Below are 24,400 nucleotides of genomic sequence, written 5' to 3' on the forward strand. Positions count from 1 at the left end.
TTACTGTATTTTCCCAGAATACAGAATGTGTGCCTATGCATGTTGAGGTTACAACCACAACTACACATTTACTCTTCACAATTAACTTAAGACTAACACAACTCTGTCTATATTATAGTTAGATCAAGAGGTTATGTTACGTTCCCAATTGGCTAGGGGGAACAAAAGGGAAACGACACGACCAGAGTAGTATTGGTATAATTATAAGTGATTTATTGTAAATTGCAGCGGTAAACAAAATGGCAGGCAGGCAGCCTGAAACAAACAAAAAGGGCCAAAAGGGCACAGGTTGACAGATAACCAAACTAAGGGAGGACTCAAAAGGCATACAGGGAAAATACATACTAATATACTAAATAGAGAACGAAACAAAACCTCACTTCAAGAGTGGTACAACTAACAAAGGGAGTCTAGACAAAACACACAGCTAAACTAAAAGGCAACAGTCACAACATCCTAATCTACTCCAAACACTAACTAATCACACAAGTTTAACCAGTTAACAGAAGTCTCTAAGAGCAAGTTGCGCGAGGCGTCTGTCCACATGTCAGAGCCTCCAGAGTGGTGATTGTCCGCAGCCTTTGTACTCCCCAGCCCCACGTGTGCGCCGGCTGTGCGCTGCGATTGGACGTCGTCAATCCAAATAAAAAGTGAGTCAAGCTCCAGCAAGAGGACGATATTTAAATGTTATCAGGCCTTCAACAACATTTTTAATTGCAGATTCACCAGCTAGCTAGCAGTTAGCATTAATTAGCATTGCTAGTGTAACCCTTTATGTAGCCTAATGTACCCTGCTGGTAGGCGATCTGTAATGCTAACGATGGCACAGTACTTGAGTATGTACTTAGTTACTTCCCACCTCTGCTATAATATATATATATATATATATATACTACTATATTAAACCAAGCCTCAACTATATCTTATAACCCACAATATATCATAATTTACAATATTTACGTAACTCGTTTTACCTCTAAATACTCTTCCATCATTTGGATTTTTATTCCATGTTTATTATATTTCACCTGCGTTTTTCTCCGGCAATAACTGGATTTCCTCCTCGTGGATCTAATGAAGGTGCATCTTGATGTTATCCAACGTAAAGCTTACAAATAAATAAATACACAACAATAAGAAATGATTAATAAAAACAGGGTTTATTTAATTCATCTGACAGATAATTACAAAACCATCAAACTTCTGTTTTCCTTTCTGTCTGAACTTTAAATGTGCTTTGCAGAATGAAATGACTGCTAACAGATATCTTATTATAACTTATTTTCTCTTAGCTTACAATATAACAGAAACACACATTTTAAAAGGTCCCCTATTATGCAAAGTCCACTTTTCCATGTCTCGTCCACATCAACATGTGTCCCCTCTTCTTCATGTCTCTTCTACATCAACATGTGTCCCCTCTTCTCCATGTCTCTTCTACATCAACATGTGTCCCCTCTTCTCCATGTCTCTTCTACATCAACATGTGTCCCCTCTTCTTCATGTCTCTTCTACATCAACATGTGTCCCCTCTTCCTCATGTCTCTTCTACATCAACATGTGTCCCCTCTTCTTCATGTATCTTCTACATCAACATGTGTCCCCTCTTCTCCATGTCTCTTCTACATCAACATGTGTCCCCTCTTCTCCATGTCTCTTCTACATCAACATGTGTCCCCTCTTCTCCATGTCTCTTCTACATCAACATGTGTCCCCTCTTCTCCATGTATCTTCTACATCAACATGTGTCCCCTCTTCTCCATGTCTCTTCTACATCAACATGTGTCCCCTCTTCTCCATGTCTCTTCTACATCAACATGTGTCCCCTCTTCTCCATGTCTCTTCTACATCAACATGTGTCCCCTCTTCTTCATGTCTCTTCTACATCAACATGTGTCCCCTCTTCCTCATGTCTCTTCTACATCAACATGTGTCCCCTCTGTGGAAAGAGACTCTGAAAGTTTCAGGAACAAAGATTCTCTCTCTTTTTGATCCATTTCTATAAAAACCTGTCTGAAAATGAGCTGATCAGATGTTGGCCACTTTATGATGTCATGACGATGTGTTGTCTTGAGTAACCATCAGCCAATCAGCAACCAAGGTAACCCCCCCCCCCCCCCTGCAATTTGCTGCAATGATCTGTCTGGTGTTTCGAGCACTTGTTCTGTATATATCTGAGACCTGTAATATATTGTTGAAAAGAATATAATAGGGGACCTTTAAAGCGTAACCTTTGCAATATCAATTATTTTGTATTCCACTGTAATATAGAGACTGGTTTAAAACGATTCAAAAGGAAAATATGATGTAGATCATAAAATGCACCTTATAGTTCACCGAGTGATATTATTATTTTAAATTACATTAATCTGAATGATAGTTAAGTTGATGATTGCATTTGTCACCATTACTGCTACATGAAAATGCAGAAATCAAATTCTCCCACACATAAATGAAACCTGTATTCAAACCATTCATTTCCCTTTGTTGCTTTCACTAAAGTGCAAAGAATGTGAAGAATTGGCAAAGATACAGAAAAACACCAACATAATTTCACACTGCGCATGCAAACACTCATTCAGATTAAACATATTAAAAAAACCTCACCTTCCATTGGCCTTACCATGTGTGATTCAGCCATTTGACAGATTCTAGGCTTTCAAAGTATATACATGGTTGTAAATGCTTATAGGCAACATGAGACAGTTTTAAGTTCATTTTAGACCAATTAATACGGTGTTCGATAGTTGCTAACGTGCTACAACCGCCCGGAAACATTTCCATTAGGAGAAACTCGCTGCAGCTGGGAGACCAAGGGACACTAAAGAGTGACGCACACAGCTGGGAGACCAGGGGACACTAAAAAGTGACGCACACAGCTGGGACGGAGCACTTGGTGACGTTCAGGATGATAAAGCTGAACAACTGTCTCTGTGTCAGAGTGAGTCTGTCTCGTAACGGTAAGAGTTTTTCAGGATATCTGAAACGTCTCGGTTAGCTACGTTAGCTAGCTAGCTTACAGCAGATCTGCAGTATCCTCAGAAGGAGTCATGTGACCACATTGTTCAAATAAGACCATAAAACATTTTAGGTAAGTTTCCACTTTTTAATGTCCCCTGGTCTCCCAGCTGTGTGCGTCACTTTTTAATGTCCCCTGGTCTCCCAGCTGTGTGCGTCACTCTTTAGTGTCCCCTGGTTTCCGTTTCGTCTATGCAGCTTTTAGTAAACGCTGCTCAAGTTTCCTCACGTTGGTGATCATGTTTCTTAATTTCTTTGCATATGTTTTGGCACAATTGTGTTTTTATATTCGCATCGTTTCTGAAACGGCAGAGCGTTTCTCCTGATGGAAGTGTTTTGGGCCGTAGTAGCGCGTTCGCTCCCGTCGGCCACCGTACTTTAAGCTTCCATTTTGACAATAAACGTTATCTAAATTGAGATTAAAAATGCAGCAGAAGCACCGGGCAAAGAGTGAAATGGGAGGAAAAACCACATACTCTCAGAGTATTAAAGCACATTGAAGTGTGAACACAACACACACACACACACACACACATACGCACACACACACACACAGTATGAACGTTTTTGTCAGAAATCATTCCCTCTGGACCCCCGACGGTGTGGCACAATTATTTTATGCTGCTCAATAGAAAATGAAAGCCGAACGAGAGGAAATTAAAGCAGATTTGATGTGATTTTCAATAAGAAATATAAAAATGGTGATTGTCCCCAAACATGGCTGCAGAGTCATGCATGGAAAATACATTTTTGGTGTTAATTGGACGACGAATTCTGATTAATAAAGGGTTGTTTTTCAGTCTACAGCATCCTATTTAGGTTTTACAAGCTGCCAATGTAGCACAACTACCACGGGAATATAAACACATCCATGGTGGTTGTTCAAATATCAGCGTAAAGTGACAATTATGCGACTAAAATCAATGTGACTCAATGCACTGCCACTTTGATAACTCAGAGGGATCTTCCTATAAAACCACTTGTATAAAAGTTCAAATATTATTAAATGTTATTGACATCACTCTATAGCAGGGGTGTCAAACTCAATTTCATCGCGGGCCACATCAGCATTATGGTTGCACTCAAAGGGCCGGTTGTAACTTTAAGACTATATAAAAAGACATTATTATTATTATTATATTACATTATTGGCTCTGCATTGGATTATCATCGGATAGGGTAATAACTTCATAATTAACTACGTCTGAAAGCAGAAGTCTAGGGCAAATAATTGCAAGTCTCTTCAGTGAGAATGTCACAATATGATTTAAAAAGAAAAGCCACATTATGAAAAAAAGAAAAAAAAATAGTGACATTTTGAAAAAAAAATCTATTTATGAGAAAAAGTCAAATTTGAGATGCATTGTGGGACATGTGGTTTATGGGCAACGTGCTTCTGTAAAGTAGCATGTTACAGTATAATAAACATATTATATTCTTTGCAAGCTCTGGTGGGGCCACAGAAACTGAAGTCGCGGGCCGGATTTGGCCCCCGGGCCTTGAGTTTGACACCCCTGCTCTATAGGATAAAAGGACCATGCAGTTTGACTTCACAGGAGTTGTGTACACATATCTTAAAATACGATAAAAACTTGTTATTAGAACTCTTTTATGAGTAATCTCTCTTCATCTTAAAAAGTTCAGGTAACACTTTAGATTAAGGTACACATATTCACCGTCATCTGGTCGTTCATTTACACATTAGAGTCAAACTACTAGCTTATTGGTTATGAACAAGACTTCACTTTAAAATAGGGAACTTATTCTGAGTTAGAAAAACCGCATTTTGAGTTATTTTTAGACACAATTAACACTTTTAGTTTCATGTCTTGTTACATAAGAATACACCATATTTGTTAGGTGTTATTATGAGAGTTATCAGGCCCATATTGAGCACATTAAGACCCAAACTCATGCACAACAACGTCCTTACAATAAATAAGCACTAATTAGAGGGTTATTGAGGACAAACTCTTAACTAAAGGCCTAGTACTTGTAGAATATGGTCATGTAGAATAAGGCGTGTTTTATACTGGCTAATACAGAGCCTGCTAATATGCATGTTAATGAACAACTCGTGGATGGCGAATATGTGTACCTTAAAATAAAGTGTTACCAAAGTTCATATTTGTCCACTTGGCTTGTATTCTCCTCCTTCCCTGTGTTTCTGTGTGAAATATCTCCAGAAGGACGTTGCTACTGGACCTGGAAGACGTTGATTTTGCTCGTGTTCTTCAGCGTTTGTCTCCTGTTGCAGAACCAAACTCTCACCACCTCTCGATCGTAGTTCAGCTCTCGAGCCATTTCCGTGATCTCTTGTCCCGTCGGCAGCGCGTTCTTGTCAAAGTATGAGTTCAGGACTTCGATGGCCTGCGGCGTGAAGCTCGTGCGTCGCTTTCGTTTTTTGGACGGTTCTCCGCCGACGAACTCCATGAGGTTCTGCTGTCCCTTCTGGTTCCAGTGCTCCGCCTCGGCCAGCCACTTCTCCAGAACCGGCTTCAGCTTCTGGGCGCTCTTAGGCGTGATGTCCAGCTTTTCAAACCTGCGGAGCAAAAGATATTCAGCAGGATATATATTACTGTAATTAAATCAGCTTTAAACTAACAATACATCGGTTTTTTTCTATCTCTAACTATAAATCTCATTGAGGTTAGGGTTTAGTTATAATCCCCATTTATATGATTTTAATTTTTTTTTTTAATGCACTTGTATTTTATTTGTATTTATGTATTTCAATGTATTAGTTTAATATTTTTTTACCACCCACCCCCTTTCTTTATTACTTTTATTCTTTTCTTTACGTAAAATCCCCCTTTTTTAGCCAGTTTTTGTGAAAAGGTCCAATGACATGTCACCTAGTGGCGACCTTTGTAGTCAAGGGATTTTAAAAGACTACAATACCCACAGCGCCAGCTTTTAAGAGACATAAAAAGCTGTGGAGACATCGTTTTTTAAAAGTTAAATTATAAAACCATAAAAAAGAAAGAAAGATGATGTCATTTCGTTTATCATTTCATTTGAGTGTTGCCTCTTCTGTCTGGGTTTGTTTGACTAATGTAAAGGCCTTTATTCTCTTGTGAATGTGTGACGGAAGAATTATTTTTGAACGTGTGATTAACACAAGTTTCATGAACATCCGGATTGATTCAACATTTTGTATTCAGGATTTGATTTTTTGGGCCCATTCTCCAACATGTCACCCAGTTTCATGAACATCAAGCTTGTAGTTTCTCTGTAACCTTGCTAAGAGACAAACCAACCAACACACAGCACCATAACCATAACCTCCATGGCTTTGATTCACAATTATAACACGTAAAGGCCCTGACACACCAAACTGACACCAAAGAACACGTCCCGACGGACTGTTGTGTCGCCTCGCGTCTTCTGCGTCTTGGCCAAAACGTCGCACTGGAACACACCGCAAAGACTTCAGCCGACGGCCAATTAGCACGTACGCACAGCGCATGCGTGAGTGGCAATAACTCTCCTTACCAGCAGGCGGCGGTAGTGTGTATTCGTCATTCAAAAGAGGCAACCGGAAGACAGACTGCGTGATAATATACAAACAACATATGGACGAGAGTGAAAATGGAACTGTTCCATTTTCACTCTCGTTTCACATAGCGACTTATAATCTTAAACATGTTTAGTGCGGTACTGGCGGTATCAGCCCTTGGTCTGTGTGTGCCTTCTTAATCGTTTGTTTGCGTACCTCACTTCTGTTTCGCTTCTCATGCACTGATTCGCTAAGCTGAACAGCCAATCAGAGTGATTTCTTTTGCCGACAGCCTCCGCTCCCAATTCAACATGTTCAACGGCCGAAAAGACACAACGGTGCTGGACACACCAATCTGAGTAGGGCGACAGGACGCTCATCGACGGCCAGACATCTATCGACGGCCGAAATTGGCTTGGTGTGTCCGGGCCTTAAGTCGTATAACATCCACACATCATGTGAAGCCAAACGAGTCATCACAGCTGTTAGTAAAACAAATTAATTAAAAGATAACGCGTGAGAAATGTCTGTTTTAATGGATGGAAACAACTTCCATTATAAAGAGAGAATAGTTGCTGTTTTTTTTACCCTACATTGCGGAGGGAATCAGGGCTTCATGTTGGGTTCAGTGAAGTACCTGCAGATGGCGGACTGGCTGTACGCCGGGCCCTCGGTGGCGGTGAGCGCCTGGCCTACTTGCGTCTGCGTGAGACCGAGAGACAGCCGGCGGATCTTGAAGTTTTTGGCGAACTCTCGGATCTCGTCCAGATTTATCCCCTCCTCGCCGCTGACGACCTGCTGCGGCTCTACATTCAAAAGATTCAAAGGTTTTATTGTCGTCTGCACATAAGCTACAGCGTGGAATCAGTGTGTGGATCAGTGTGTGGATGAGAGGGGGGGAACGTACTGCCGATGAGCTGGCCCACTTTAGCCACGTCTCCACAGCTGATGTTCACCGCGGGGGGCAGCGGCGTCTTCATGAGGGACGGCTGCGGGGCGATGACGATCGGGGACTGACTGATGGTCGTTACTGAAGCCTGGGGGAACAGAAACAGTTAGAAGAGACTCCCACGACACTCACATTAGACGCGGTATAGAGTGGTGCAGGAACGAGTCCTAAAACCCGGAAGTGCGTCGGCATTTTACCACTAAACTCGTTTTTGGAAAATATCTTTGTTACCAAGTGGCTGAATAGGACTACAGAAGTCGTGGAGGCCGTTGTACGTCATTACGCCGAACACGTAAACACTCCTCTGAGTTAGTTTCTGTTCTGCTTGAAAGCAAGTCCCTGCCTCCTGCAAAGTGTTCAAACAATCGCTTCAACTCGTTCCATCTGGAATCTGTGTGTTTGAATATGGATCTTGAGTTGGCGTGACGTTGAAGTCGTGCTGCTGGACTCGGCTGTAGTTCCTTTATAGCATAGCGTTAGCATTTTGCTTCTGGAGATTAGATTTATGGCTCGAAAAATTATAAAAGTAGGGCAGACCTGTGGAGATTATCCGGCTGAACAAAACGTGCATTCATCAAACAGGTTCGTTTCCACAGATCTTAATTTTTACAATATTCCAAAATCCTATAGAGAAGTCCCGTTGCTTTTTTTTCGGTCTGTTTCAAAGCAGAAACCACTTTGTATTCCACCCAATCACAGACAGTCTGTACCTGTGAGACGGGTTTGGTGAATGTCGGAGGAGCAGTGACTTTGGGCAGAACTGCAGCCGACGTCACAGCGCATCCGTTTCCCAGCGTGGCGATGATCTGACCCTGAGAGTTCAGAACCAGCTGGGGGGTCACGGTCTGGACCTGGAGACCCTGGAGACCCTGGAGCCCCTGGATACCCTGGAAACCCTGGAAACCCTGGAAACCCTGGAGTCCTTGGATACCTTGAAGACCTTGAAGACCTTGAAGACATTGAAGACCTTGAAGACCTTGAAGACCTAGTCAAAGTAAACTGTATTGTCAGTCTTTTAGTTTGTGTGCACAGACAGAGAGATCGAAATACTGTTTCCCACAATCCCGATTACAACAATACAAATATGCATAAAATATGTATATACTATATATACACAATCAACAGACACATGTATACATATTAGGGGTGTAACGGTTCACAAACATTTCGGTTCGGTACGTTTTCGGTACAGCAGAAAAAATTATCACAAAACATAGCTGCGGCTCGTGTACTAACCAGAGTTAGGAAAAGGGACCACATTACTCCTGTTCTGGCTGCCTTACACTGGCTCCCTATAGAACACAGGATAGAATTTAAAATTCTTCTTCTCGCCTACAAAGCCCTTAATGGGCAGGCGCCATCTTACCTTAAAGAACTCATTATACCCTACTGTCATACTAGGGCATTGCGTTCCAAGAATGCAGGGTTGTTGGTTGTTCCTAGAGTCTCTAAAAGTACAATGGGAGCCAGAGCCTTTTCTTATCAAGCTCCACATTTGTGGAATCAGCTTCCAGTTTGTGTTCGGGCGGCAGACACCCTATCCGTTTTTAAGAGTGCGCTTAAGACCTTCCTTTTTGATAAAGCTTATAGTTAGGGATGATTAGATTCAGCCCCTAGTTTTGCTGATATAGGCTTAGTTTGTCGGGGGACATCTTACTTCTTCCTTCTCTCTGTCTATACCCGTGTACACTCATGTTCCGATTAACCCAGCTTCCCCAAATGTCTTTCTTTTTGGTGTCTATATACGCTGGGATCCGGAGTCATGGATGATCCTGCGGTCCTGAGTCCTGGATCGCGAGCCCTGGATCGCGAGTCGTGGCTGTGGTCCTGGATCATCGGTCCTGGATGGATATCCTCGTGGATTCATCTTCCTATTATACACACATGCATTTCCAAACATTTGGACTACCTATGTTGCAAATGTATTATCTTTTCAATTTACACACGGCATCTATTGCACGTCTGTCCGTCCTGGGAGAGGGATCCCTCCTCTGTTGCTCTCCCTGAGGTTTCTCCCATTTTTCCCTTTAAACTGGGTTTTCTTTGGAAGTTTTTCCTTGTACGATGTGAGGGTCTAAGGACAGAGGGTCTAAGGACAGAGGGTCTAAGGACAGAGGGTGTCGTATTGTCATACTGATATTCTGTACACACTGTGAAGTCCACTGAGACAAATGTAACATTTGTGATATTGGGCTATATAAATAAACATTGATTGATTGACATAACACATTTTTTAAATTATTATTAAGCTGTGAATAATGTATTCACTCAAATTAATACAAAATAAACATTAAGGTGCAGCATTTCGATGAACTGAAATAATCTGTATTTGAACTTTACTGTACTAGTACTCACAAAACATAAACTATTAGTTTTGGGTTTTTAATTATTATTAAACTATGAATATTCACTCAAATAAATATAAAATAAAATAAACATTAAGGTGCAGCTTTTCGATGAACTGAAATAATCTGTATTTGAACTGTACTAGTACCTAAGCAGCCAGTTTGACATTAGGACTTGCTTGTCATTGTATTTTCATGTTGTTTAAAGAAAGATGAACTTCTCCACATTGCTTGCCGAAAGGGCAGATCTGCTGGCACTAGCAATGTCTCCTGCTGTGGAGAACACCCTCTCGCTAGGGACAGAGGTAGCAGATACAGCCAGGTAGCGCTTTGCTTGTTGTTTGGCAACATAAGGATATTTGGCGTTTGTAATAGCTTTGGCTCGGTCTGAAGTTTTTGCGAGTGGTGGAGGCTTAAATGCTAGTGGGAGTTGGGTTTGCACTTCAGTCTTTCTTCTTTTGGTACCGGTGATATTCACGTTCGGGTGATGCCTTTTCAAATGAGTGTGCAAGTTTGATGTATTGCCAGCCGCGTAACCAATTGTAGTTGAACAATGCTGACAAACAGCTTTGGTTCGGTCCACCTGTCTTTATCCGTTATCCTTGTGCGTAACTGCGAAACCAAAATGTTCCCAAACCGGAGACTTCAATGATGCTGGAGGATTTTCGAGCTCAACTTTATCTGCGTTCGCCATTTCGACAGTTCCTCAAATTACTGACTGCATTTGAACGCATCCCTCTGCGTCCCCGCGTTGAACACAATGGGAGCAAATTACTCTGAATGCTGCGACGCAGCACCTGAGATTACTTCCAAGAAGTTGTTCACGTTCTCAATTTTTTCCGTTTAACGTTATATTCGTTCGGTACACTTCGGTACACACGTGTACCGAACCGAAGGGCCCGTACCGAATAATTTCGGTACGGGTACGTGTACCGTTACACCCCTAATACATATGCACACATTAAGATAGAAACACAACAATCAATATATACAAAGTAACAGTCACTTCAATATCTTTGGGAATGTACATTAGTGCAAGATTGTCCATAGAAGCGTAAAAAGTGTCTGGTGCTGGATTTGAGTGTCCTTGGATACCTTGAAGACCTTGAAGACTCTGGAGCGTGTGTGCAGCCCCTCCACCCAGAGAAGCTGGGTTCAAAAACAGCGGCAGGGTTCCGATGACCTGTAGAAAATGTTTCAAGGTCACCTATTATGCAAAATAGCTGCTGGGACTCCCACTTGTTTCTCCCCAGGAAAGAACCACCTCTCTAGCAGGGACTGACAAGGGGGGAAAGTTCTCATGAACTAAGTTCTCGTTTTGGTGTGAACGCAAAATCCCAGGAACTATCGGAACTAAAAGGGGAAAGTACTCCGGTGTGAAAGCGCCTATTGAGTTCTTTGTAACCAAATGTCTCTCAGAGGGGCGTGGGGAGGGGCTCCTTATTTTCATCTAAAGCAGGGATGGGCAACTTTGATGGTGGTGGGGGCCACATCATTGATGTACTGGCCACCAGGGGGCCGCAGATTTACTTGGAACACACACACAAAAATTCCATGCGTTGTATGTAATTATTAACAAATACTAAGTCTGACATCTTCCTTGACATTTTACAATCAAAGGGAACATCCCCAAAAAATGGGAACATCCTCTAATAAGCTCACTAAACAAATATCAGTTCACAGAAATGTTATTTCATTTTTACAAGTGGCATGTTTGTATTGAACAGGTTATTAAACAGTGGAATACAACTATTTTAAACTATTGGAAAGCACGGAAAATGTGTGTGCATTGAGAGATTAATCATTAAGATGACTTTAAACATGAAGTCATGAACACTAACCCAGACGTTGCCTAACTTGAACACTTGTAGCCTGTCTCTGCATTCCCCTTATTCCACAATAATGGGAATGTCAACACAGACACCTGTCAGCCCGCACTCTGCTGTTCCTCAGCGCCACTCCCCCTCCCTCCCGCTGAAATTATGAATGAAAAGCGTAGTAATCATAGATAACATGGCAGGGTCCGTGACAGTTTGTTTTCATCTGATTTCAAATAAACAAAGTCTTGGTTTTAAGAATATTAAACTTGTTTCGCCAAATTCAGATGATAAATACAACTTGTAAGCTTGTAAAGGCATAATTACAAGAGGCAACTTAACGTCACAGCAGGCATAACAACAGCCGGTGTTTCTTATGAGGGTTTCCCCGGGAAACAAACACAATACACACAAATGCGTCACAGATTATTTCGCGGTATTTGAAATCATCTACGCAGCTCGCTCGCGACGTAACTAGGAGTCTAGTGGACGGTATCAGTACTACAAGTAAGACATTTTTTTTTTTTTTAAATATTCTTTTTTTTAATTATTAATTACGTTGTTTATAAATTAATCTGAGGGCCGCAAAAAGAGGAGGTGGGGGCCGCATGCGGCCCGCCATTTGCCCATCCCTGATCTAAAGTAACAGACAGAGAATCAGCACTTTGGAAACAGAGGGGATTAAGGGTAATGCTGCAATGATCAATCAGAGACAGGCTCTGTATATCTCTGAGACCTGTGATATATTGATGAAGAACAGTATGATAGGGGACCTTTAAGGATAGCAAACTGCCTGATGATTACTCCTTTACCCTTTTTATTTTATCAGGAAGTCTGTTGTATCTTATTGACGCTGCAGTCAAGAGAACGCCATGAAGTGAAGGAAAGATGACAAGGGGAATTCATGAGGAAGAAGAGACTCCCTGTACGCTCACATTAGACGAGGTATTATGCAACTGCTGCAAGGAAAAGTGGACAATGTGGGACGATGAAATGTTCGTGTCAATTAAAACGTCATGGCAGGTTATTCTCCTCCAAGTTATATCTTGCCTGGTCCAACACCAACTTCATGTTGAGATACACTACATTTAGCTGATGCTTTTGTCCAAACGGCTTATAATAAGTGCAATAAACTGTGACGATACAAACTCAGTACAGCAAGAAGAATGCAGATATATTTGGTCCAAATAGGCTAAACTAATGGCGTGCTCAATTTCTTTATTTGTGTGTTATTGGTTTAATGTAGGGCTGGGCGATTTTTTCGGTTTTCACGATTAATTTGCATTTTTACTTTCCTACGGTTTGTGAAATGGCTGAACCGAAAAATCACGATTTTAAAACATTTCTAGACTCCGCAGATTTGTTTTGCTTTAAGGGACTCCGTAGTAGCTTACGCTCTCACTTTCCAGAACGCGCACAAAACTCAGCCACATTGCCTGTGACTCCCCCATCTGCAGCTCTGCCCGATCTGCTGTTGTTATGCTGTGTTCGTTGTTGAGCATAACAGAGGACTCAGACATTGTACATTACATATATAACTAAACACGCCTTTTCTCCTCCTTATCTCTTTCATGACTTTTCATTTAATATGGTTTTGAACGCTGTAATCAATACTCAAGACAAGAAAAACTTCACGGCTGGTTTCATTTCTGGTAGTTCCGGATGTTGTCTCATGCTACCCACGTCTGTAAACAAACGTATTCAAATAAACTGTACCTTCATTTAATTTTCAGCAATAATAATATCTCGACGTCTATACAGTAGTTGTAGTGTTGAAATCAGTAGGTTTCGGTGTGCAACACTCCGTGTCATATCGCTACTAAATTCACCTCTATAGTAAATGGTATATTAGCCACATGCTAAATGCTAACCGGAGATGAAGGATTTTCAGAATAAAAGCTTACCAACTGCGCACGAGAACTTCTGGTTTTTCAGTATAAAACAGCATTTAAACTGACGGTATGTTTAAGGTACTTTATGCCATCAAAAACATTGATTTTAATTTATAACACTGTGCGCATGTGCAGAGCTGCAGGTCGGGTAGTCACATAGCCTACTACAATCACATTCACCGCTTCACCGACAGACGTACCATAAAAATGTCCACGAACACAGATGAAGAACTCATTCCTAAAAAAGGTGCTACTTCAGTTGTATGGAAGTGGTTCGGGTACAAGCGGTCATACATAGAACAAACAACTGTTCTGTGTAAGGTCTGTAGAAAGACAACTTCCTAGAAAGTTAAAGGGATGTTATTTTGTTTGAGGGTATTTTTTTATTATTCATTTCATTATCATTATTTATTATTTGTTGTATTTCATTTTACAAGTTTTTTCAGGGATGGCCTACAAGAGATTTTTTTTTCAGTTTGATTTAAAAAAATTCTTTGCACATTAATGACAGCCAAGTGCCGTGGTGCTGTTTTTATTTATTTTTTTATTCTTGAACAACTGATTTGTTCACATAGGCCTAGACTACTTGGTAATCTCATTTATTTGTATTGTGTTATTAAAGAAAATATGTATTGAAATGTTGCCTTGGTCTGGTTTGTTTAGAAAAAAACAGAAAAAAATCGAGGTTTAAATCGAAAATTGTCCATTAGTTAGAAAAAAATAAATCGAGATTTTATTTTTAGGCCAAATCGCCCAGCCCTAGTTTAATGTAATGGCCAAGGTAAACCAGGTATTAAGTTTGCAACAGAAGATGTGTTTTTGAGCCAGGATAGCAAAACAGGTGTTTTTTTTGTTGAGGGGTTCCTGGGTCCCACCGATTAGCCAATGCCGAGCATCATACGATACGCTGACACCTTCAAATCCTTAGGCGCATTCACACCGCAGTACTTTTCCCACAAAGGTTCATGAGAACTCAGTTCATGAGGACTCTTTAGTTCTCATGAACTGAGTACAGATCGCGTTCACACCGGAAAAAGTCCCTGGGGGAGGATTAGGCAAATGAAGACGCTGACGTCACTTCTTCTTCTTCTGCTTTGGGTTTACTGGCAGGCCGCAAACCACTTCACGGCGTATACTGCCGCCCAAAGTCCCCGGCCGGAAGTCCCCGGAGTTGGGGAAGGCTTCAGTAGAAGCTGCTGGGAGTCCCAGCAGCTTCTACTGAAGCCTTCCGAGTAAATCGCCAGAACGCCGACACCTCCTCATCTCCACCGCTCCCATGTTTTATTTTGTGTTGCCATAAGTTAGTCTCTCTGCGTTTCTGCGCTGGGCTAATGCTAATGCTAATAATGCTAATGCGAGGATAATAAAATGGCGGCTTCACAATTTTTTGGGGGAGTTTTACGGGGCGTGGTTTGCAATCCGCCCAGCCAATCAGACACAGGAACCTTTTTCTCCCACGAAAGTCCCTGCTCTCTAGCGGGGACGGAAAAGGGGGTGAAAAGGTTTAACGCAACATTTCGGAACTATATCGGAACTAAAGTGGGAAAAGTACTGCGGTGTGAACGCGCCTCTTGTTGCTATATAAACCTAGGCAGACTTCACAGCAACTTCGTAGACGGGCACAACTGCATTATGGCAATATCACCTGTAGTAAATGTTAATATGTCCGTATTCTAGCACTTTAAATAAGAGAAATAACCTCAGCATAGTCCTCCTTTATCACACTATACAAACTACACAGTAACACAATATAAAGTGAGTGTGATTATTTGGCAGCACCCACCTGTCCCTGAGCGTTGGTGATCAGCTGGCTGGTGATGCCCGCCATGTTGGACATGTTGCTGGTGATGATGGGGGTGGAGGTGAGGGAGCTGAGGAACTGAGGCTGAGCTCCCAGAGAGGCAGCGCTGATCTGAGAACAGGGGAACACAGCAGGTTTAGTGAACTCAAAACAGACCGTACTTATAAAGCGCTTTATCCAGTCTTTACTGTGGAGGACATTCTTAAAGGTCCCCCATTATACCGTTCTTTTTTTACAAGTCTCTGAAGTGCAGATCATTGCAGCATTACCCATAATCCCCTCTGTTTCAGCCCTGTTTCCAAAGTGCTGATTCTCTGTCTGTTACTTTAGATGAAAATAAGGAGCCCCTCCCCACGCCCCTCTGAGAGAGATCTGGTTACAAAGAACTCAAAGGTGCTCTAGAGGAGATTCAGGTGATAAGGGGGGGGGGTTACCTTGGTTGCTGATTGGCTGATGGCTACACAAGACAACGCATCGTTATGACATCATAAAGTGGCCAAAATCTGATCAGCTCATTTTCAGACAGGTTTTTATAGAAATGGATCAAAAAGAGAGAGAATCTTTGTACCTGAAACTTTCAGAGTCTCTTTCCACAGAGGGGACACATGTTGATGTAGAAGAGACATGAAGAAGAGGGGACACATGTTGATGTAGAAGAGACATGGAGAAGAGGGGACACATGTTGATGTAGAAGAGACATGGAGAAGAGGGGACACATGCTGATGTAGAAGAGACATGGAGAAGAGGGGACACATGTTGATGTGGAAGAGACGTGAAGAAGAGGATTTTGCATACCAGGTGACCTTTAAAGTTGAAAGACGACAGCACTTCCTCGCAGCCACAATCGTCCTCAATGATATAAAACAGGACACAAAGTATAACTATCAGAGGATCAGTCTTACGATGGCGGGGTTGATGGAGAGTCCTGCGTTCTGCAGCGCTGCGAGGGAGATGTTGGACTGGGAGGAGGAGGAGGTCTGAGCTGCAGAAACCTGAGGGCCAGGTGAGGGAGACGTCACCTGGACCTGAGGCTGGAACATCGTCTGAGCGCCGGTCTGAAGCTGGGGCTGCAGAGAGTTCAGGACCGTCGCTGCTGAGCACAACAATCAAGAGGGGGGGGGGGGGGGGGGGGCAACAGCGGTAATTAAAGCTTCAAAGTCTCAAAATGCTACAGCTACTGTCACAAACTGGATGAATGTGAAGTATGTCGTTAAAGGCGGATGAAAGCGTAATTAAGGAGCGCTATGGAGCGACTTTGATGGTTATTGGACTCAGGATTAATTTATTTGGATTCCCGCTGAATGAAGAAATTAAAGGACGGCGCGGAAGTGGAAACAATTCACAAAGGGATTACACTGTTTAAAACACAAGCCGGATTTTGCCGATGTGTTTATGTGGATTCAAAAGTCGTAAATAATCTACAAAATGGAGGAGACCGATCTGATCAGAGCAACTGACAAATAATCCAGCTGAAACCGGCATGGACAACGACTATGTTTTAAAAATGCGCTTATCCAGACAAACCCGGTTTGGACACTTTAGGCGCAGAAGAAACATTTATATTAAAGAAAGAATTATACATTTCTGTCATTATTAAAATTAATTAAACAATTATTTTTTATATTGTATTGTAATGTAGAGACAAGGCTTTTAGTGACAATCATGTATTGCCTTACAATTATATGTAAAAAAAATAAAAAAAAATAAAAAAGTCTAAATATGATATTTGGCCTCAATCATCTGACCCCCCTGCGATCTTTGACAGCTTACATGCTGTCATGATTCTCAACATTTTGACTTTCTCTCAAAATCTCAAAATTCTGACTCAAAATCTAAAAATTCTGACTTTCTTAAAAATCTCAACATTCTGACTTTCTCTCAAAATTCTGACTTTCTCTCAATATTCTGACTTTCTCTCAAAATTCAGACTTTCTCAAAATCTCAAATTCTGACTTTCTCTCAAAATTCAGACTTTCTCTCAAAATTCTGACTTTCTCTCAAAATTCAGACTTTCTCAAAATCTCAAAATTCTGACTTTCTTAAAATCTCAACATTCTGACTTTCTTTCAAAATTCAGACTTTCTCTCAAAATTCTGACTTTCTCTCAAAATCCTGACTTTTTTGATAAAATCAAAAATCCAGATTTTCTCACAAAATTTGGAGTTAGTGTTGTATGTCCAATGTGGGATTAATAAAGTATCTATCTAGCTATCTAATACATATACACATTTGTGTCACAGATTTTCACACACGGTTGCTGTGTTACCCTGGAGGCCGGCGAAGGGCAGTTTGAGGAGGTTCCCGGCCGTGTTCCCCGTAGTGTATCCGGGAAGAGAGGCTACGTTAGTGGAGGGTAGCGTGAGGACAGCGAGACCCCCCCCCCCCGATGGATCCGGCCATGCTGAGGGGGATCAGCATGGGCTGGCCCAGAGACCCCGTCTGAGCCATCATCCCCGTCAACAGGGAGGCCAGACTCTCCTGGGTCAGCACCTGGGGAGGAAGAGGAGGAAGAAGAGGAAGAGTTGGTACCCGGGGAACACATTCATCTGTTTTTATACTGGCACACTGGTTTTTACGAAGCGAATACTACATCCTTCTACATTTCAATATCGAGTGATGGAGCTATATGTCATTAAGTCCATCTTAAAGGACAGGGAACTGGAATCCATTGGTCGATGTGATTGATCGTATATATCACATAATTCAGTGCTTCTCAAAGTGTGGTCCGCGGACCACTGGTGGTCCGTGAGCGCCCTCTAGTGGTCCGTGAGTATATTGGTAACATTTCACATTTGAAATAAATAAATACATTTAAGTTTTTTGCACTCTCGCGGGAATATCTCCGCAATGGAGCGAGCTTAAGTTTCACTTTTGATTGCATGATATAGCCCAGATAAACACCTTCATCACACATGCTGCCACTTGTTTGTTCCATTTTCAGGCGATTTGTAAAAAACGATGTGTTTTTGGATATTTGTGGAGTTAGGTGGTCCTCGAGTGTTTTTTTATTGGTTAAGTCCTTGGTATGAAAGAGTTTGAGAAACACTGACATAATTGAAGTCGTTTTAAATTGTGCCAGTTTTTTTAATGACTGGAAGCTTTAGGATTGCTTTGATCCTTATTACAATGTCTACGTAAAATAAGTTGAGCATCTCACTTTTCATTATTATTCACTACAATTTTGATTTCAGCAAGTGCTTTTTGTTGCGTGTCATACAACAGCAGCCTCTCCGAGACTTTGCTTGTTACCTGCTGTCGCTACACCTCCTAAGACTTCAGATAAGTGTCAACGATGTGTCTGATGATGGATCGTACCTGAGGGCAGCTCTGCACGGTGATGGGCATGTTGGCCTGAGGATGAGACAGAGACAGACTGACTGCAGGAGGCATCGTCTGGACGGCGGGACCAGAGACCTCCACAGAAACCAGACCTGCAGGAGCACAGCAGGGGGGGGGGGGTTACTGACACTTAAAAGCAGGGCAGCTTTGTGTATAGAGTGGCATTAAAAACATGAAGTAATAATAATAATAACTTTCAGGGGACCCAAGGTCGCTTTACAGAAAAACAGGGTTTATGCAACGGAGTATAGCGATATTGTAGGCGAAAAAATAAAATGAAAATTAATACAGAGACGGGGAAGGGGTTTAAATCCCAGGAAAATAAATCAGAATTTCCTGATCCACTCTTTAGTGTCCCCTGGTCTCCCAGCTGTGTGCGTCACTCTTTAGTGTCTCCTGGTTTCCCAGCTGTGTGCGTCACTCTTAGTGTCCCCTGGTCTCCCAGCTGTGTGCGTCACTCTTTAGTGTCCCCTGGCCTCCCAGCTGTGTGCGTCACTCTTTAGTGTCCCCTGGTCTCCCAGCTGTGTGCGTCACTTTTAAGTGTCCCCTGGTCTCCCAGCTGTGTGCGTCACTCTTTAGTGTCTCCTGGTCTCCCAGCTGTGTGCGTCACTTTTTAGTGTCCCCTGGTCTCCCAGCTGTGTGCGTCACTCTTTAGTGTCCCCTGGTCTCCCAGCTGTGTGCGTCACTCTTTAGTGTCCCCTGGTCTCCCAGCTGTGTGCGTCACTTTTAAGTGTCCCCTGGTCTCCCAGCTGTGTGCGTCACTCTTTAGTGTCCCCTGGCCTCCCAGCTGTGTGCGTCACTCTTTAGTGTCCCCTGGTCTCCCAGTTGTGTGCGTCACTCTTTAGTGTCCCCTGGTCTCCCAGCTGTGTGCGTCACTCTTTAGTGTCCCCTGGCCTCCCAGCTGTGTGCGTCACTTTTAGTGTCCCTTGGTCTCCCAGCTGTGTGCGTCACTCTTTAGTGTCCCCTGGTCTCCCAGCTGTGTGCGTCACTTTTAAGTGTCCCCTGGTCTCCCAGCTGTGTGCGTCACTCTTTAGTGTCCCCTGGCCTCCCAGCTGTGTGCGTCACTCTTTAGTGTCCCCTGGTCTCCCAGATGTGTGCGTCACTCTTTAGTGTCCCCTGGTCTCCCAGCTGTGTGCGTCACTCTTTAGTATCCCCTGGTCTCCCAGCTGTGTGCGTCACTTTTAAGTGTCCCCTGGTCTCCCAGCTGTGTACGTGACTCTTTAGTGTCCCCTGGTCTCCCAGCTGTGTGCGTCACTTTTTAGTGTCCCCTGGTCTCCCAGCTGTGTGTGTCACTTTTAGTGTCCCCTGGTCTCCCAGCTGTGTGCATCACTCTTTAGTGTTCCCTGATCTCCCAGCTGTGTGCGTCACTTTTTAGTGTCCCCTGGTCTCCCAGCTGTGTGCGTCACTCTTTAGTGTCCCCTGGCCTCCCAGCTGTGTGCGTCACTCTTTAGTGTCCCCTGGTCTCCCAGCTGTGTGCGTCACTTTTTAGTGTCCCTTGGTCTCCCAGCTGTGTGCGTCACTCTTTAGTGTCCCCTGGCCTCCCAGCTGTGTGCGTCACTTTTAAGTGTCCCCTGGTCTCCCAGCTGTGTGCGTCACTCTTTAGTGTCCCCTGGCATCCCAGCTGTGTGCGTCACTCTTTAGTGTCCCCTGGCCTCCCAGCTGTGTGCCTCACTCTTTAGTGTCCCCTGGTCTCCCAGCTGTGTGCGTCACTTTTAAGTGTCCCCTGGTCTCCCAGCTGTGTGCGTCACTTTTTAGTGTCCCCTGGTCTCCCAGCTGTGTGCGTCACTCTTTAGTGTCCCCTGGCCTCCCAGCTGTGTGCGTCACTTTTAAGTGTCCCCTGGTCTCCCAGCTGTGTGCGTCACTCTTTAGTGTCCCCTGGCCTCCCAGCTGTGTGCGTCACTCTTTAGTGTCCCCTGGCCTCCCAGCTGTGTGCGTCACTCTTTAGTGTCCCCTGGCCTCCCAGCTGTGTGCGTCACTCTTTAGTGTCCCCTGGCCTCCCAGCTGTGTGCGTCACTCTTTAGTGTCCCCTGGTCTCCCAGTTGTGTGCGTCACTCTTTAGTGTCCCCTGGTCTCCAGCTGTGTGCGTCACTCTTTAGTATCCCCTGGTCTCCCAGCTGTGTGCGTCACTTTTAAGTGTCCCCTGGTCTCCCAGCTGTGTACGTGACTCTTTAGTGTCCCCTGGTCTCCCAGCTGTGTGCGTCACTTTTTAGTGTCCCCTGGTCTCCCAGCTGTGTGTGTCACTTTTTAGTGTCCCCTGGTCTCCCAGCTGTGTGCATCACTCTTTAGTGTCCCCTGGTCTCCAGCTGTGTGCGTCACTCTTTAGTATCCCCTGGTCTCCCAGCTGTGTGCATCACTTTTAAGTGTCCCCTGGTCTCCCAGCTGTGTACGTGACTCTTTAGTGTCCCCTGGTCTCCCAGCTGTGTGCGTCACTTTTTAGTGTCCCCTGGTCTCCCAGCTGTGTGTGTCACTTTTTAGTGTCCCCTGGTCTCCCAGCTGTGTGCATCACTCTTTAGTGTTCCCTGATCTCCCAGCTGTGTGCGTCACTTTTTAGTGTCCCCTGGTCTCCCAGCTGTGTGCGTCACTCTTTAGTGTCCCCTGGCCTCCCAGCTGTGTGCGTCACTCTTTAGTGTCCCCTGGCCTCCCAGCTGTGTGCGTCACTTTTTAGTGTCCCCTGGTTTCCCAGCTGTGTGCGTCACTCTTTAGTGTCCCCTGGTCTCCCAGCTGTGTGCGTCACTTTTTAGTGTCCCCTGGTCTCCCAGCTGTGTGCGTCACTCTTTAGTGTCTCCTGGTCTCCCAGCTGTGTGCGTCACTTTTTAGTGTCCCCTGGTCTCCTAGCTGTGTGCGTCACTCTTTAGTGTCCCCTGGTCTCCCAGCTGTGTGCGTCACTCTTTAGTGTCCCCTGGTCTCCCAGCTGTGTGCGTCACTCTTTAGTGTCCCCTGGCCTCCCAGCTGTGTGCGTCACTTTTTAGTGTCCCTTGGTCTCCCAGCTGTGTGCGTCACTCTTTAGTGTCCCCTGGTCTCCCAGCTGTGTGCGTCACTTTTAAGTGTCCCCTGGTCTCCCAGCTGTGTGCGTCACTCTTTAGTGTCCCCTGGCCTCCCAGCTGTGTGCGTCACTCTTAAGTGTCCCCTGGTCTCCCAGTTGTGTGCGTCACTCTTTAGTGTCCCCTGGTCTCCCAGCTGTGTGTGTCACTCTTTAGTATCCCCTGGTCTCCCAGCTGTGTGCGTCACTTTTAAGTGTCCCCTGGTCTCCCAGCTGTGTACGTGACTCTTTAGTGTCCCCTGGTCTCCCAGCTGTGTGCGTCACTTTTTAGTGTCCCTTGGTCTCCCAGCTGTGTGCGTCACTCTTTAGTGTCCCCTGGCCTCCCAGCTGTGTGCGTCACTTTTAAGTGTCCCCTGGTCTCCCAGCTGTGTGCGTCACTCTTTAGTGTCCCCTGGCCTCCCAGCTGTGTGCGTCACTCTTTAGTGTCCCCTGGCCTCCCAGCTGTGTGCCTCACTCTTTAGTGTCCCCTGGTCTCCCAGCTGTGTGCGTCACTTTTAAGTGTCCCCTGGTCTCCCAGCTGTGTGCGTCACTTTTTAGTGTCCCCTGGTCTCCCAGCTGTGTGCGTCACTCTTTAGTGTCCCCTGGCCTCCCAGCTGTGTGCGTCACTTTTAAGTGTCCCCTGGTCTCCCAGCTGTGTGCGTCACTCTTTAGTGTCCCCTGGCCTCCCAGCTGTGTGCGTCACTCTTTAGTGTCCCCTGGCCTCCCAGCTGTGTGCGTCACTCTTTAGTGTCCCCTGGTCTCCCAGCTGTGTGCGTCACTCTTTAGTGTCCCCTGTCAGATTTTCTGAAAAAAGTAAGACATTTTAGATTTTCCGAAATAAATTAGAATTTAGACATTTTCCTAAAAACTGAGATTTTTTTGAAAAACTAAGAATTTTAAGATTTCTTGAAAAGTTTGAATTTTGAAATATTTAGAAAAAAATTGGAGATTTTCAAAAAGACAGACATTTGGAGATTTTTTTTGAAAAAGTTTGAGCTTATATATAATAGACTCTTTGCACTACTTTGTATTTTATTATATATGTTGCATTGTTGGAGGAGCTCAGGTCAGAAGAATTTCATTGCCATTTCTACACTGTAGCTGCTGAGCATATGATAATAAAACCTTTGAATTTCAAATAATACAAAAAACAGTAAACAGTTAATAAAATAATACGTATTTATCTGATGTATGAGCAGTGTTTACCGACTCCCCCAGGGTTTTGGGGCCCCTCCTGCGTGCCGCCGGCCTCAGGTCGTTCCCCCACCTCAAATTTCACCTCACTCCTCTCCTCAGGCAGAGACGCGTCCACCTCCACCTCCAGAACCCGGATCGTCTCATTGCCCGACATCACTATCACCTGCAGCAATGATCATAATAAGCCTTGTCTTTTACCTGCACTATTTTATCTGTTTGATTGTGTTGCACTGTTGGAGGAGCCTGAGACCTAAGCTTTTCATTGATATATCTACTGTAGACATCCTGAACCTGATGTGAGAAATGTGCAAAAGAACGTGATTAAAAATGTTTCTCTTGTTCAGGTTTTTATAGATAAAACTGTGGTATTCATTTGTAAATTAAAACAATTTTAAACTGTAAAAAATAAATAACCTGAACCTGATAAGGACGAAAAAACTGAGACGAAAAGAAAAAATGTGCAAAAGTAACTTACAGCTGTCCAGGGTTTCATAGATAAAGCTGTGTTACTCATTTGTGTTTCAAAACTATTTAAAACTGTACAAATCTCACTCCCTCGAAGGACCCTGAAGCTAAAAACTACATTCCCTTTTCCTACTTCTTTATTTCTGCCAACTTAAATACATGAGTGCAGAGGTGGAAGTAGTGGAGTACAAATGCTTCGTTACTGTACTTAAGTACATGTTTTTGGTATCAGTACTTTACTCCATTACTTATTTTTTTACTTTGACTTCTTACATGTTGAACTCTAATACCTGTACTTTCTACTTCTCACATGTTGAACACAAATACCTGTACTTTCTACTTCTCACATGTTGAACACAAATACCTGAACTTTCTACTTCTTACATGTTGAACTCAAATACCTGTACTTTCTACTTCTCACATGTTGAACACAAATACCTGTACTTTCTACTTCTCACATGTTGAACACAAATACCTGAACTTTCTACTTCTTACATGTTGAACTCAAATACCTGTACTTTCTACTTCTTACATGTTGAACTCAAATACCTGTACTTTCTACTTCTTACATTTTGAACATAAATACCTGTACTTTCTACTTCTTACATGTTGAACTCAAATACCTGTACTTTCTACTTCTTACATGTTGAACACTAATACCTGTACTTTCTACTTCTTACATGTTGAACTCAAATACCTGTACTTTCTACTTCTTACATGTTGAACACTAATACCTGTACTTTCTACTTCTTACATGTTGAACCCAAATACCTGTACTTTCTACTTCTTACATGTTGAACTCAAATACCTGTACTTTCTACTTCTCACATGTTGAACTCAAATACCTGTACTTTCTACTTCTTACATGTTGAACTCAAATACCTGTACTTTCTACTTCTAACATGTTGAACCCAAATACCTGTACTTTCTACTTCTCACATGTTGAACACAAATACCTGTACTTTCTACTTCTTACATGTTGAACCCAAATACCTGTACTTTCTACTTCTTACATGTTGAACTCAAATACCTGTACTTTCTACTTCTCTCATATTGAAC

General features: G+C 43.3%; 1 protein-coding gene across 1 annotated transcript; it reads right to left on the reverse strand.

Moving 5' to 3' along the window:
* Nucleotides 1–1,147: 1,147 nt before the first annotated feature.
* pou6f1 (POU class 6 homeobox 1) lies at nt 1,148–23,037 on the reverse strand. The gene is given in 11 exon segments (XM_071203680.1): nt 1,148–5,560; nt 7,155–7,323; nt 7,425–7,554; nt 8,177–8,451; nt 10,907–10,994; nt 15,304–15,432; nt 16,224–16,414; nt 17,588–17,700; nt 17,702–17,811; nt 18,637–18,752; nt 22,886–23,037. Coding segments are annotated over 11 exon segments (1,812 nt in total). The 5' UTR covers nt 23,031–23,037; the 3' UTR covers nt 1,148–5,214.
* Between the last annotated feature and the right edge of the window lie 1,363 nt (nt 23,038–24,400).

The sequence above is a fragment of the Pseudochaenichthys georgianus genome, chromosome 7 (genome assembly GCF_902827115.2).
Source record: "Pseudochaenichthys georgianus chromosome 7, fPseGeo1.2, whole genome shotgun sequence".
Lineage (NCBI taxonomy): Eukaryota > Metazoa > Chordata > Actinopteri > Perciformes > Channichthyidae > Pseudochaenichthys > Pseudochaenichthys georgianus.